The 14,640-nt window shown below is 36.8% G+C and overlaps 1 protein-coding gene across 2 annotated transcripts; it reads left to right on the top strand.

The window, feature by feature from the left end:
- The first annotated feature begins 51 nt into the window (after positions 1-51).
- Positions 52-14,050, top strand: PBLD (phenazine biosynthesis like protein domain containing). Of its 2 annotated transcripts, none has more exons than XM_026852025.1 (9): positions 52-418; positions 2,818-2,917; positions 5,096-5,194; positions 5,728-5,837; positions 5,996-6,025; positions 6,506-6,594; positions 7,738-7,916; positions 9,677-9,739; positions 13,577-14,050. In XM_026852025.1, exons 2-9 carry the CDS (start codon positions 2,857-2,859, stop codon positions 13,687-13,689), a joined length of 744 nt encoding a protein of 247 aa, XP_026707826.1. In that variant the 5' UTR covers positions 52-418; positions 2,818-2,856; the 3' UTR covers positions 13,690-14,050. The 2 variants fall into 2 exon arrangements, with proteins under 2 accessions (XP_026707826.1, XP_026707825.1); XM_026852024.1 differs by having other exon boundaries at positions 52-554.
- Positions 14,051-14,640: the final 590 nt, after the last annotated feature.

Raw genomic sequence — 14,640 nt, 5'->3', positions numbered from 1 at the left:
GTACATGGCGGGGCCGGTCGGGCTCTGCAGCGTGTGTGTGTGTGTGTGTGTGTGTCCTCAGGCGGCCCTGGCCACGGCTTGGGCGGGAGGGGAAGAGCGACCCGCGGGCGCGCACGTAATGGCTGTCCGCCTCTCCTCAGTCAGCCCGCGGCTAGGCGGGACCCGCGGGAACCTGACCCGGCTCCGGGCACCGTCAGTGCCCCCGCGCGGGGCGGGCGGGCCCGTTACAGCGTCCTGGAGCTGGGAGCCAGCGACGTGAGAGCGAGGTTAAAGTTTTTTAAATCAGTGCCGAGCGCTGCATGGAAGGAGTCTTGAGTCCATGTCCGCGCTCGGAAGTGACGGGAGGGGGGCCGCTGCCGCCTCCTGCCGCTAGGGAAACATTAACTCGGAGTTCTGCTGTCACTCGGGGATAAAGCAGGTACAAAGTACCTTGCAGAAAACAGCTTAAGACTAAATAGGCGCAAACAACAATGCAAATTCCAATTTTTACGGTTGATGCATTTACAAACCGGCCATTTTCTGGAAATCCTGCGACAGTTTGTCTGCTTGAAAATGTAAGTTAAAAACCCCCCGATTTTATAAGGGACTGCAATGGCATTTACCATTCTGTACTTGGCCTGAGCACTCAGCACAGCACTAGACTTTGCTTCCTTTACTCGGAAGTTCTTGCAAGCGTTGTTTGCTGTTGCTCCCGAGTAGAGAAATTAGCAGAGCAGAGTTGTTTTGTTTTGTTTTTTTTTTTTTCCCCGTCAGAACAATTTCATTCAAGACATGTTTTGTATTTTTGTGGGTTTACTTTTTTTTTTAAAATTTTTTTGAAGGAACATACTGGTTTTAGTCTCACCGAATCAAAAATAAACGGCTTAATTTCTTAAACCCATGGATTCAGAATTAAATGGAAAGGAAATGCGATAACACTGAATCAGTACTCAGTAGTTTTTGAATGAATTGTTAAAATGTGGGCTTTGGTGTGGATTTCCTTCCCCTTTTTTTTTTTTTTTTCTCTTTCTATGGAAGGAGAAAGGGTCTGAGTCTTTCACCTTTAGTGTGTCATGTTCGGCTTTAGCCAAGTTTAAACAGCTGGGTTTTATTGCTTCGAAGTTGCATGGTAGTTTTAGTGCAATTGACAGTAGTCATCGTTCTCATCAAGGTGTTGTGAACAGTTGGTTCTAACTGGTACACTTTTGACAATGTCTACCAAAAACTAATTAAACTGGTTTAAAAATTTATAGGCCTTATATTATTTGTATAGTAACACTTGATGAAAATTATGAGTATGAAAATGTCCGTAGAACAGTCAATGCTAGTTGCTTATACTGACAATGTGAATCCTTTCTAAATGTTCCTAAGCCTTGTCTAGATCTCTACTTACCAGATCAGCTGAAGTTATAAGAGAACATCCCCCTTCAGAGGTGGTTTTGACCCCCTAAAATCTAGATACTCCCTCTCAAAATGCACTTTAAAACTATGAGCTTTTAATTGCGTTTCCATATTAATTTTACTTTATTAATATATTGTGAGGGCAACTTATTTGCATGTTGCTTTTGGAGTGTTCAGGTTTATGAAGGTTTTTTTTCTACAGAACCTGGGGCTAGAGGCTCCAGTGTCAGAGTTAAAGCTGAGATTCAGTTAAAGAGCAGATCCTAATTTGTAGTTTTATTCTAATCTCCAAGAAAGTGTGATGCACCTAGAAGCAATATTTCTGTTCTTTCCCTTCAGAGTCTCAGCAGATGCTTTACAAAAACCCAGAATGGCACAAGCCCCTCCTGTATTTCAAAGTACCACAGGATGGCAGTAGTTCAATAAAGTTTTATTATTTTTAGTAACATTTTGGTTGGTCTTTGTTCTGGTTTAGTATCTTTTTACTATCTAATTGATAGAACTGGTTTTCTGAGGAGAAATGCTTATTATGGTAAAAAGTTAGAGTGTTGTTTCATTGTATAGAATTCAATCTGCACATGCAGATCTGTTGCATCGGTGGTTGTTTCCTATCTGTAGTATGGGATCACTGGCTGAAAAAGATTAAAGTTATTAAGAGAAATAAGTAAAGTTAGGAGGGCAAGTTTTTATCTGTCAAAGGTTGAACCTGACCAAGTGCACTCAATACTTTGTTTCATTTCTGTTTCTGTCTTTTAAAGACCAGATTCTCAAACATGGCCAGTCAGCATAAGGGTGGGAAAGAGCAATGGAACAAGGGTGAAGTAGAATTTTATACATTTGTTTCAGCTCATGTATCCTGGGATCAGCGTTCACTGGTTTAAATCTGCAGGCAGTTAGAGCAGAACGGAGTGAGCTCCAGCGTTTTTGGTTTTCAGTTTATCTCCTCTCAGCTTCTACTGACTTAGCATATTGTTCCCGTTGCGCAAAGAGCGCTATCGAGGGTACAGCCCTAACTGCTGAGCAGCCATCTCGGCCATTGCCGCATACCTCTTGCTGGTGTGGATTTTTCAGAGTCATAGAAAGGGACTTGTAGTTATTTTCAGATTATGTTAATAATGACTTCTCAGTGTGATTTTTAAAAAAGTTTTGTGTTCATAGAAAGACTGGGTTTAGTTTTTTGGTGATTTTATTTTCCACGTATTCCAAGAATTTGTAAACTTAATAGTACATATATTAGAACTGCCCAGGTATCATAACAGTTGAACTAGTTATCCTGCTTTATGCTTAAAGCTTCTTTTACTCTCAGAAGTGTTTTGAACTAAAAATGAATCGGTGGTTTATTATAATAGAAAATGAAATGACTGTATTTATTTGACAGACAGTTTGATTCAGTGTTTTTTGGCCTGCTTTTAATTAGATTTGTTGTTTTATCATTAGGACTTGGTTGAAAATTTGCACCAAAAAATTGCAACAGAAATGAACCTGTCAGAAACTGCTTTCATCAGAAAACTGCACCCTGGAGATGACTTTACCAAAAGTGAGTGGTTCTCTTTACCCTCCAAAATTTCTTGCAAGGGAATAGGAAGACCCTGTGGGTGCATTTATAAGGAACAACACTAATTTGTAAGACAGCCAAAGCACAGTCTCAGAGTTGTGATGTATCTTGCTCAAGATAATGTTAATAAGCTGTTTGCACGTGGATTCTTTAAAGTATTTGTGCTGCATATCAAATTCATTTTACAATATACAAACATTTATTATTCATAAATTAGACCATTTGTTTTAGTGCCTTTTACTAAACAGGCAAGTTGCATACAGAAAATCTCCCTAAAATGCTATGCAAAGATTCTTCAATTAATACTTCCATTACTACTAATAATCTCCTGAGATAATTTCTTATTATACAAGCAGAGGAATAGAGATGGATCATACTTATACCATATGCACAAGACTCCAAAGTGAGTAGAATCTGGCTTGGCTGTTCAGAAGATTGCTGGTGTAACTGTAAGCTATTACTCGTGTTTGTTACAAAATCTCATAAGATGTCTGTGGAGCCAATACTGGAAAGTACAGTTTTCCAACAAAACTGGGAAATCTGAAGTTGCCCAGAACAAACGCTGCTCATTTGTTTGGTCTGAGTGGAGTGACTTCACTAGTGTTCTTTGATAGGGCACGTTTGTATGATCAAAGGGGAAATGGAGAGACACTGGACAAGAGAGAAAATATTGGACAAAGAGTCTGGTCAGAATTGCTCTGTGGATTAGTTTTCAGCTGAATCAGTTTGCTGAATCTGCTCACTTTGCAGTTTTGTGGTGGCAGGAGCCGAGGGGCTGGAACCCAACTAGCCTGCAGTTTAAGGTTCCAGGTTAAGGTATCATGTTGGCATGCCCTCGCTTTGATACGATGTAATAGAAGAGAGAAAAACAGTTTTGGGGTTATTGGCTGTCTGAAAGAGACCCTAACCCTAGGACAGTATGCAAAGAAACTGTTCTTTATCATTTGATTGTTTGTTCAGGGAGTGGAATTTTACACAGTCTCTGTAATTAGAGGATTTTCTTAAAGTAATAACTATCAGCACTTACTCTTATTGTTAATAAATTGTAATTTGTTTTACAATTATCTTATTGTAAAGAATATCTTATCAAGAAGTGATAATACTTTTAATTTTTCATGTTAACACCTTGCTAATATGCTTAACACATTTATTTATTTTCAAGTCATTCATACCCAACAGCATATAAAATGCCAGTTTCTTTTTCATTAAAGTGCTTTTGATGGGAGTAAAGTTTGTGACATCAGACCCATGCTGCTGCTGAAGAGAGGCATAGTTTTTTCACAGGAGTTTAGTCACTGGGCTACACCTTAGAAGTGTGTATTGAGGGGTGATGGGGACAAGAGGAGACCAGGAGCATCAGAATGTCATTTATGAGACTGGCATCTGCTTCTGGAACGTGAACTGGTGTATTAAGGGCTCTTGGACAAAGAGTATGTTTTTGCAGGAGTATGCGTTTGTGATCAGTGCATTTAATTTAATTTTTAAAAATCCGCATTATTTTAGGAATACATTAATTGGTGAGAGTACGAAATGCCTTCTCCGTCTGAATGCAGCTGTGTGTCTGAAGCATCCAGGCAGGTGTCCTGGGTCACCGAGCTTCTCTGTCTCCAGCCGGCCATGGCTGACGCCGTTTCCTCTCGCTTTCAGGCTCAACGTCCACTTGGGGGAGCGCATTGACGCCACAGGGCAGGCTCACAGCTGAGTCCTGCGTCTCCCCTGCCTCAGAGCGCTGCTCTGCCGCCACCGTTAGTTTCATCCACTAGGTTTTGTTGGGATTCTATTTGTTTTCATTAGATAGGGCTATTTAATGCACCATTTTTTCACCGGGGCATTGACAAGACTTGTTCGGGTTTTTTTTAACTACCATTTGTTTCTTTTACACTTTTTAGTTCTGTTTGTATGGTAATTACTCACTTAAAATATATTTTCATAAGCATTTTGTCTGTTAATAGTAGACTCCTGTTATTGGCCTGACTCAAAAGCAATAGCTATTCCAAAAATCAGTACAAAATAAGTTCCTAAAAGTGTGTTTAAGACCAAGACTGATTATAGCATGCATTTTGATTAACAGAAATGTCATTACTCTGTATAAGGTTTTGAGATAAGTTAAAGAACTAGACTTATTCCACGTAATAACGCTAAATAAACTTTATTTCCAAGGTTCCTGCTTTGGGCTCAGATGGTTCACCCCAGCCAATGAAGTTCCTCTTTGTGGTCATGCTACACTTGCAGCAGCTGCTGTATTGTTTCATGTACAAAGTATGTTTACAATCTGGTTATTACTATAACTTTTTAGAAAATTTACTTCTAATTAAGAAGATCTCTATTTTATGCAACAAAGGCAATTAATATTCAGAACATTTAGTGAACTCATATGGAGCTATCTTAGGTATTGTCTTTACAACTGCTTTGTAATTATAAGGTTATAGTCTGATGCCTACACTTGGATTCTGATGCCCTACTATTACTCTTGTTTAAGAAAAGCCCTAAATATGCAAATGTCATCTGGGAGAGGTACAGTAGAATTTGATGAATGGGGAATATTGCTCTTTCTGTTAAAAGGAATCTCCCATTCTTTCTAGGAACGTGCAGGAAAGACTCAGGCATTTGCTGTGTTTATTGTCCTCAGAAGATTATTTCTTGAGTTAGTTTGGAGTTTTGTCACAGAATACAGCTTTACTGTAGTTACTACATTTTAGCTGCATGATGAACTTTTTGTGAACACACTGAGCTACTCTAAGAGCTAAAATAATTTAGATTGAAATTCTTATGTTGCGATATTTTCTCTCTAGAAAACATAAATTCAGTTCTCACGTTCATGACGCTGAGTGGGGAATTAAAAGCCAGACAAGTGGAGGATCATATTGTCCTGGACTTGCCACTTTACTTCACCTACCCACAGGTCAGTCAAAATTTTATTATTAAAGGCTTTCAAGGGAAGTATATGTTTATGTCTGTATGGGTATGTAAGTGTATCTGTCTGTCGATATCTGGATAGATACATACATATGTATGTTCTATTTTTTACAGTGTGGGTTGTTTTTTTTTTTTTTTCTTCAGGTACTTCAGGAAGTAGAAGAGTTAATAAAGGTAAAAAAAGTATCTATATGTGGTCTTATAAGAGCTGTACTTATTTTTGTGTATTAAAATGTCTGAAAAGTGACAGCATGGCATTGCTTGATGTACTAAACTTTAAAGGTCTGAGTCATGCAGCTCAGGAAAATGCTGCAGCTGAACTTTTGTCTCTCACTATCATCGACTGGAGTGTCAGTATTTATTTCAGTGGCATTTTCAGCCTATTGTCTGAATGTGAGGGCAATCTAATGTCCTTGCCCTCTTCAGGTCCTGAATTTTCCTGAATTGACATACATGGAGCTGTTAGCACCAGCCATACCCATTCATGCACTTAGAGCATTTACTTTTCTTGCTTGCATGTACTTGAGGGCTGCATGAAAGACCTTGCATAAGCCCTGATCTAGCAGGGTATTTGTTCAATGCGAATGTTAAGGAAATAGTATTTCATATTCAAGTGACAATGTGTTTCTTTGTCTCCTTTCACTTTTCCACCAGGCAGCCGTTGGCGACATGGTTGTTCAAGATCTCCGTTATTCTCCTGACACAAAGAAACTCTTAGTCCGCCTCAGTGATGCTTATGAAAGGTGTCTTATACTTTTTTTTTTTTAAATAAAGTGTACAGAAATTGAATCTGATTGTTAAATTTCTATTTCTTACATACTAGGCTCTTTTAGCTAGTTTTAAAACAGGTGGGCATTAAAAACTCTAATTTAAACTCCTGTGTTAAATAGTTATTTTATCTTCTAATGTGAGCTTAATGAACCTGCAAAGCTGAATAAGATCAGTCTGAAATCTATCTCCAAGAAAAGGAGGTGTAGAAAACAGTTTTAACAATGGTGTATTTTTGCCATCTGAGTAAAAAAACGGTCCAGTAACCTAGCAGGAAATTAGGAGTCTTGCTTCTCAAATGAAGAAGTCAGAGCTGTGTAGCGTAGCGAGACAGGGCACGTTGCCAGAACGCCATGGGTTCTTGTTCCCATTTGACTATAATCTGCTTACACAGACTTAACAGCATCGTAAGTAGCTTTAGAGAGGAAATTCCAATTCAAATAATTCCAAAGCATTTGTTAATCTCAGAGAGCTGAATTTCATGGTTAAGTCAAGTATGATTTGAATATATATTACTGAAACACAGCTTCTTAACTCAGGCCAAATTACTATTATTTTCACTTGAAATTTGGCCTAACGAATGTTTAAAGATTGGGCTAGTGGGGAGATGGAAATATCCTCAGCTGAGTACTTAGTATTTTTACTCTTTCAAACTTTATTTTGTAGGGAGGTATCTGCAACTTCACAGACTTGAGATTGTTGTAGAATGCTTTAGAATCCCATGAAGATCTGAATGCTTTTATTTGCTTGTTCTGAAAGGAAGTGGAGGGCTTACTCTTTGCATTTTGTAGTGATGAAATACTTCTTCAATGATTAAAAAGTTGCAAGAAAAGTGTGTTCTTTTGTAGCTAATATTCCAGGATGCTCTGTTTTCAGAAATAAATAGGAAGTGCATGGCTTGAACTTTTTTCTCTGTTCACTCAGTTATAATAATCAAGGTAGTCTTCTGTCAAATGACATTGGGAGGACAGTTCTGCGAGTCTTGTCTCTAACTTTTTACCATGTCTGTTTTGGGATTGTACAGAAGAAGATTTTGTAGTTTTATGTTTCTTTTCAATACTTAAGTTCATGTAAAATGAAGAATATCAGGCTATTAAAATTCTGTGATTATATTCAAGGTCTGTGTTGGAAGAACTGCAAGTGAACGCACAAAGTTTTTTGTCAGCTGAAAAAACAGGAAAGGTGAAAGGACTCATACTCACCCTTAAGGGAAATTCCAGTGGAAAACATAAAGGCCATGATTTCTACTCCAGATACTTTGCACCTTGGTATGGAGTTCTGGAAGACCCTGTTACAGGTTTGTGTTTTTGCAATAAGCGACTCTATAACTCTTGTTTCAGTTCAATTAAAAGGTTCTTATTAAACTTCATGAGTCTGTACTTTGGAGTCGTCCTTATAAATTACTGTTTTATATGGACAGCAGGAGTGTGCTCATTAAACTGGGAACTTTCATGACTGATGCCAGCTCATTCAGAAAAAATTCTTGCTGTCATCAGGTCAGATTTTCCTGTGTCTCTTTCAGATCTTTTCCCTGAACTACTCCAGTTAGAGAAAAATGAGAGACTAGTTTGGTATTGAATAGATGTTGCAGAAGTTCATAGCCGCTTCTGTTTGTGTCCTGTATTTTTTTTGCACTTCAGCTGAGATCTCCTCTAGTTTCATGACACTTATTGTGGATTTTCTCAGGCCTATGAATAATATGAACTTGGCTAGTTGTGTATTAAGGGACATTTAACAGACTTGTTCTCTGCCTGTTCCTTTGATGTTTCACTCAGTAGGTGTGATGATTGCTGCAGAATGATGTTATTTGCTTAGGTACCAGTTAATTACAAGTTAATTATTAGGCAGCTGAGAACTTGGTCAAAATTGCTCATTAAGAGTTTTGCTCAATAAAGAGAAAACTTTCTTTATTGGAACAATGGTGGTTATTCAGCACTCCTAGCAGAAAGAAAGGTTTACAAAGACACATGAGCTATAACAATTTCTTAAGCTTTCAGTCCCATTTTCCACATAAAGATGGAGTCAGAGTCTTGTAGACATATCTAATCGCAGAGCTCATTCCTTAGGACTTCTAGGAAGACTAGTATTGATATGTAGGAAAAGCTGGAAGTTCCTGAATCTCTGAGATTTTTCTAGGCTTGTTATAGCTCACTGTTGCTTGTCTTCTATCTTCAAGTGTAATTTCTTTGATAAAAACAAATCTTTTTATTGTGTAGCTGAAGTATACTTTTAACAGTTAGGCCTTTGTATTATATTTCTTTTGTAATTATTTCTTAATAATGTTTACATGCCCTGGTGTCCTTGAGCCCTGATAATTATAGTTACTTCACAGCAGGGTTTCCAGCAGAGTGTCTTTGCCCCTAGCTGCTAATGTAGACTGAAGCAGCGTGACTAGCTATGAAGCTGAGAAGTCATCCGAAGTTTTTAAGCCATCTGCTGATCAGGAAACAAGAAATTGGTATTTTAGTTTTCAGAAGCTGTGGTGAGACCTTAAAGATCTCCTTGAGTTACATCCTGATACTTAACAGCATTCAGTTTTGTTGTGAAAAACTGTTATGAGAGGAAATACTTTTGTTTTACTCTGTGACTTCTATCTAACTGTTCTTAAAAAATATCAAAAAGACTATTCAGATTTTTTGATGGGTAGCCGTTCATGTTTCATTGAATAACATCATGTTTAGATGAATAAATATTTTGAGTTTAATATTTTGAGATTCTGTTATTAGGAAACTTCACTTTTGGTAAACAAATGAGTACTTTGGCTCAATTTAATCGATACTGTTTGTAATTCCTGCCAGTTTGTGGCTAATCACAAAGCCCTGGCCTAGGCAAAATTTCCACTGAAGCCAAAGGATGAGGAAGTAATACAGCTTTATCATAACTAAATGAAATTATAAAGCCTTAAGTTCTGTCTACCGTGAAAACTCTTAGGTGCTTTTGCCCTAAAAACACTTGTGGCACTTGATTTGTTTATGGCATTTACATTTTGAATGTGCTTGCTCTATAAAGTAGCAATTCTAATTTAACTCTGTACTCTGTTTTCCAATTTCTTTTAAGGATCTGCTCATGCTGTTCTAAGCAGCTACTGGTCAGAGCAGCTGGGGAAGAAAGAAATGCTTGGTAAGAGAAACTGTTTTCTTGCAAAGTTGCACGTTCATGTAACTCTACTCAATAAAAAATAAAAAGTAGTATTATTGATACACTCAAACTGTAGAAATAACTCCCTATCCATTTTCTCGATATGAATAGAACATTATGTAATATTTTGTGTGTGAGGTAATCTTTAAGAAATTGCTTTCTTTTCTACCCACCAACATGACACATCATGCCTGCAGAGTCTGAAGTATCAGTTCTGGATTGTAACTCTGCAGTTAGTTTTTGATTTCAGCTTTGGACTTCAGTTCTCATGACCCTTCATCATAACTGAGGCTTGGTGAACTTCAGATGATGATTTTGTGTTTTGACTGAATTTTACTTTACTTCTTGGTCTTTATGACTTACATTTTAGGTATTGGGAAAAGGTATTGGTATTTTCATTCGGGATGTGTACTTATCAGTACAATTTGGACAGTGTTTTCCTTTCCCCTTGTATATTAAGATGAGACTGAAAAAGTCATACGGTTTCTGCCTGATTTTGGAATTTTATTGAGAATTACTCCAGATTAATCCCTTCATGACTTCTTTAGGAAACTTAGGATTTAGAATAGTTAGTGTTATTATAGCTAGTTAAGAAGAGGTGACGTATTTTTAACATTCAGATTCTACACACAGAATGTGCTTTATGGTACAGGGTTTTTCTGGTTTCTGATACACCTATATTTAGGTATGCAGATCAGTTTTCCTCAGGGTGATGATATTTTACATGGTAGCAAGGAAGAATATAAGAAAGAAGTCACTTACATTACAAGAACAGAAAGAATTTGACTGACCTTAAATATATAAGAATGGGGACAAGATACATGGGCATGGGCAAATTTTGTTTGTGATTTTATTTACAGTTTTACTTTGAAATAATTAAGCCTTAAAGGAATTTAAGATGGCTGGACCTCTGAAGTCAAAGAACATCTAGATTTATTGGCATTCTTTCAATCAAGGAGATATGCTTATTAGATCACGTATTTGTTGTTAAGCAAGAAACTGAAGAACTTGGTGGAAAAAACCAAGAGAAACTGTTCATACATGACAACACTAGATAAAGAGGCATTGAGTGTCTGTTTACTTCTCATGTTTCTAGTGCTTTACCAGAGGATGGAAGAACAACAGAAGCAATAAAATAGCCTAGTCCCTGTCTAGGGGGGAGCAGGGGGCAGGAGTTTACAGTTCTTTTGTGGACCTGACAACAATTAAGTCTTTGGCAACATTTAGTTTAGAGCAGAGATTGGAGCCTTGAACTAATAAGGTTCCTCGTCCATAAAAGTAAATGCTTTTCCAAACAAACAGGTTCCTTGATTATCAGCCTTCCTTTATTTGGTCAAATGAATCTCAAAATGGATTTTCTTAAGAATGATAAGCTCTTTAAAAGATCTGTTTGCACTCCATAGCTCAAGGTGGTAATCCACAATGGCTGAGACCTTCTTCATCATGGACCGAAGGAAAGGTTTAACATTCTGAAGATCTCACATTTGCATTAACATTGCACAAATCTGTGAAAGTTTCCATAATGTTGAGGGGAAGAATCCCAGTGTATTTTCTGAAAAGGAGAAACTGTCTTTGGTAATGCATCCATACGGACTGGCTGTTTCTCAGAAGATTTTGACATTTTCGCATGTTAATGTGGAATTTGAAACTTCCATGCTATCTATAGACACTGCTTCTTTAAGTAATCAAACAGGCAGAAATTCCCTATGTATTTTTAGGTGATACTTTCTACCTGTTTTGCATTTTCATGTATTTTGTATGTAGTGCCATTTCCTCTTTTAGAGAAACTATCTCAGGCACTAAAGGCAATTGATACTGTAATCAGCTTCTCTAATGTGTTTATCAGAAAAAAAATAGTCCTATCTTCCCAGAAGATAGATCTTTTTTTTTTTTTTTATTTCATGTATTTATGTTTTCAAACTTCTGTTGTGGTAGAAATCACATAGAAGAGATTTAAACAGAAAAGTTAATTTGACATCTGATCAACATGTAGTCTTCTGAGAAGTAGCTTTTCCTTACATACACATGACTGAGGGGGCATCAGGTAGTACTAGGACGAATTCTATTACTAATGAGATTATTTGGAAAAGATGGTTGACAATCAAGAAGATTCCATATCACCAAAGAGTACTGAATGAGAGCATCTTTTAACTTTTTAGAAGGCTTTGCAGTAGCTTCTGTAATATCTGATACCTTTTATTGCAAGAATAAAGGAAGTTTTTTCTTCCATAAAATGAAAGATGTTCCAAAATAGATCAGATATGAAATAATATAAAAATGAGGAACATTAAATCTATTGTCAGATCTCTTGGGGTATTGTGACCTCTAGGAGGAGGTCAGCTGCATCTTTGCTGAAGTATCAGACATAATTTCCTGGTTTTGGCTTCTCTCCCTACTTTTATTAAACCAAATTGTCAAATAACGACCACACCCAGCAACTACAAAGAGAATTTTCTAGTCTTTTTACAAGGTGTAATACTTTATGATTGTTCTTAAAACTTTTTTACATATCCTTGAATTTAAGCTGAGCGTTGAATCAGAGTTCAGTATCAGTCCTTGCCGGTTTTTCATTTCAAGAGTCTCTGCAGTATTAAAAAAAATTACAATCTCTCATATCGGATGTGTAGACTTTCATAATTGCTAAGAAATGCAATATTTAGCAACTGTCTCTGTATCCAGCCCTTCATGTAGTTTTCACATTTCTAAGACAACATTTATAAACATGCTTAAGGAATTTGATATATTCAAACAGATTATAGAGAACTTTCCAAGTTATTGCGAAGAAAAGGGGCTGTATCCAGGACTGAGCTTTTTTAGCTGTGGCTGATTGTTTTAAAGCATACAGTATATAGGCCATCTGTTAGAGATCCTGTGCTCTGTCAGGATCTGAATACAACCTCTACCCAATTTACAAATTGTGAGTTTGTGAGGAAAAACATGCCCTTTGGCTTTGAATAACTTTTGTAGTAGTTGGAAGTTCACTGAGTAAGAAGACTGAACATGAATGCCTCTTTTCCATTTACAGTCTTTTACAAAAACAACACTATATGAAACTCAAACCTTTGCTAAATGCCATCTGAACCAGACCATTTTCTGATCAAGTAGTTGCACAACTAAAACTGGACTACTGAAACAAGTCTACAGACTCAGCATGCTAAGTGAGCATTATCATCCTACCTGTATATGACTAAACAGTTTAAGCAAAAATTTAGTTCTGTAATTATTTACAAGCAGAAGGCTATTGCTACTTAAATGTTATCCCACTGGATTAAATGGCATATTCAGGATTATATAAATCAATAGCTGTTCCTGTATGTGTAAGAATTTGGTCTCAGTTTATGGCAGCTGAAGGAGTATCTATTTCTTGGTAGACTTTCTCCACGGCCTTCTTGAGCTTTACTTACTCATTAGTCAAACACATTCTTTGAACCTAATACCTACTTGAGATGTTCAGTACCGGTAAGTGGTTCTCTTTTATGCAGGTAATACTTGGTGTTCTTCACTCGTACCTACGGAAACTGTCTCTCCCGTGGATGGGACAATTCAAGACTTCTTTAGGAAAGGAAACATGGTTGGCTACATCGCAGCAAACTATCCTTCACTACTTGTGTTAATTAATGTTTTTGTCAGACTCATTAGACCAATTCTAGTCTGATACACACCCTCAGCTAAACATCTGTAAAGACAAATTCATCCAGGATATCCCTGGTGCTGCTTGCTTTCTGGAGACAGAAACTTAATTTCCCTGAGTTTTAATGGATTTTTAAATAATTTCTGATAGATTTTTTTTTTAAACTGTGGATTCTTGTTTCCATTTAGCTTTTCAGTGTTCCCGCCGTGGAGGAGAGTTGAAGATTTCGCTGCGTAATGATGGAAGAGTTGATATTGCGGGGCAAATGGCTATTGTATTAAAAGGAAACCTGACTTTCTGAAGAAATCGACACTAATTTCCCACACCTTCAAATTTCTGATATTATGCTGATTATATCTTAGCTCTAGGCAGTGAATCACCACTGTCCTCAAAAGTCTTTGATTACTTATTGTCCATTTTTTAAAAAAATGCTTGAATATGCTCACTTCTAATCTTCAATATCCTTGATATTATTTTCTTCACTTTCATCTTGCCACTTCATATGTACACTGACCTCAGAAAATGTCTGAGGACAGCTATCTTGTTTTTCTGCTGTTTAATGATTCTGTTCCTTATTTCCAAATTGTAAACCTTTCTGATGGATAAAATAATCAAACTTTATCCATATTCAGTCATCTTTCGTGAAATCTGACTACAGTCCTTTAAAATTTTTTTTTTTTCTCTGCCATATATTGAAATGATGCTCCTAAGTTCATTAATTTACTTGAATTAAAAATATGAAAAATATAAATAGTTTAGAAATGTGCTTTATGGTTCTCTTTTACAAACAGTATTTTTCAAAGATGAATGGTATTGCAGTGGCCCATAGTACTGCTGCTTAGTCAATATTTTAAATTAAAGTTTTAGCAGAAAGATTTAAGAGATTGACATAGTGACATAAAACTGGTTAAAATCTGGAAGAAAGCTTTACTGGTTACAGCAGTGTCATTTACTTTACAAAGACTGAAGATTTGCTTCTAAATTAAAATTTTCTTCTGTATTTTCTTCATGAAGTGTACTGCTTCAGACTCTGTCACTTTTTCTTTAGTGTTCTTGTCTTTCTCTGGATTTTTTAGGAATATTGAACTGTTTCAGTTACTCTAGCTAAAGCTCTGTTTTCCCTTTCAAATCAGTGTTGTCTTAAGCTCTGCTTTAGTTCTTTTTGTTTGCAGTATTTCAGGATGAAGTATTCTGAATTCTGAGGTATTTTCATACTGTGGGAACAGCTGGATGTCAGCCCTTTATAAATAAT

Source organism: Athene cunicularia (assembly GCF_003259725.1).
Source record: "Athene cunicularia isolate RWA chromosome 6 unlocalized genomic scaffold, athCun1 chr6_part2, whole genome shotgun sequence".
Classification (NCBI taxonomy): Eukaryota; Metazoa; Chordata; class Aves; order Strigiformes; family Strigidae; genus Athene; species Athene cunicularia.
This window is presented reverse-complemented; position numbering and strand designations above follow the sequence as displayed.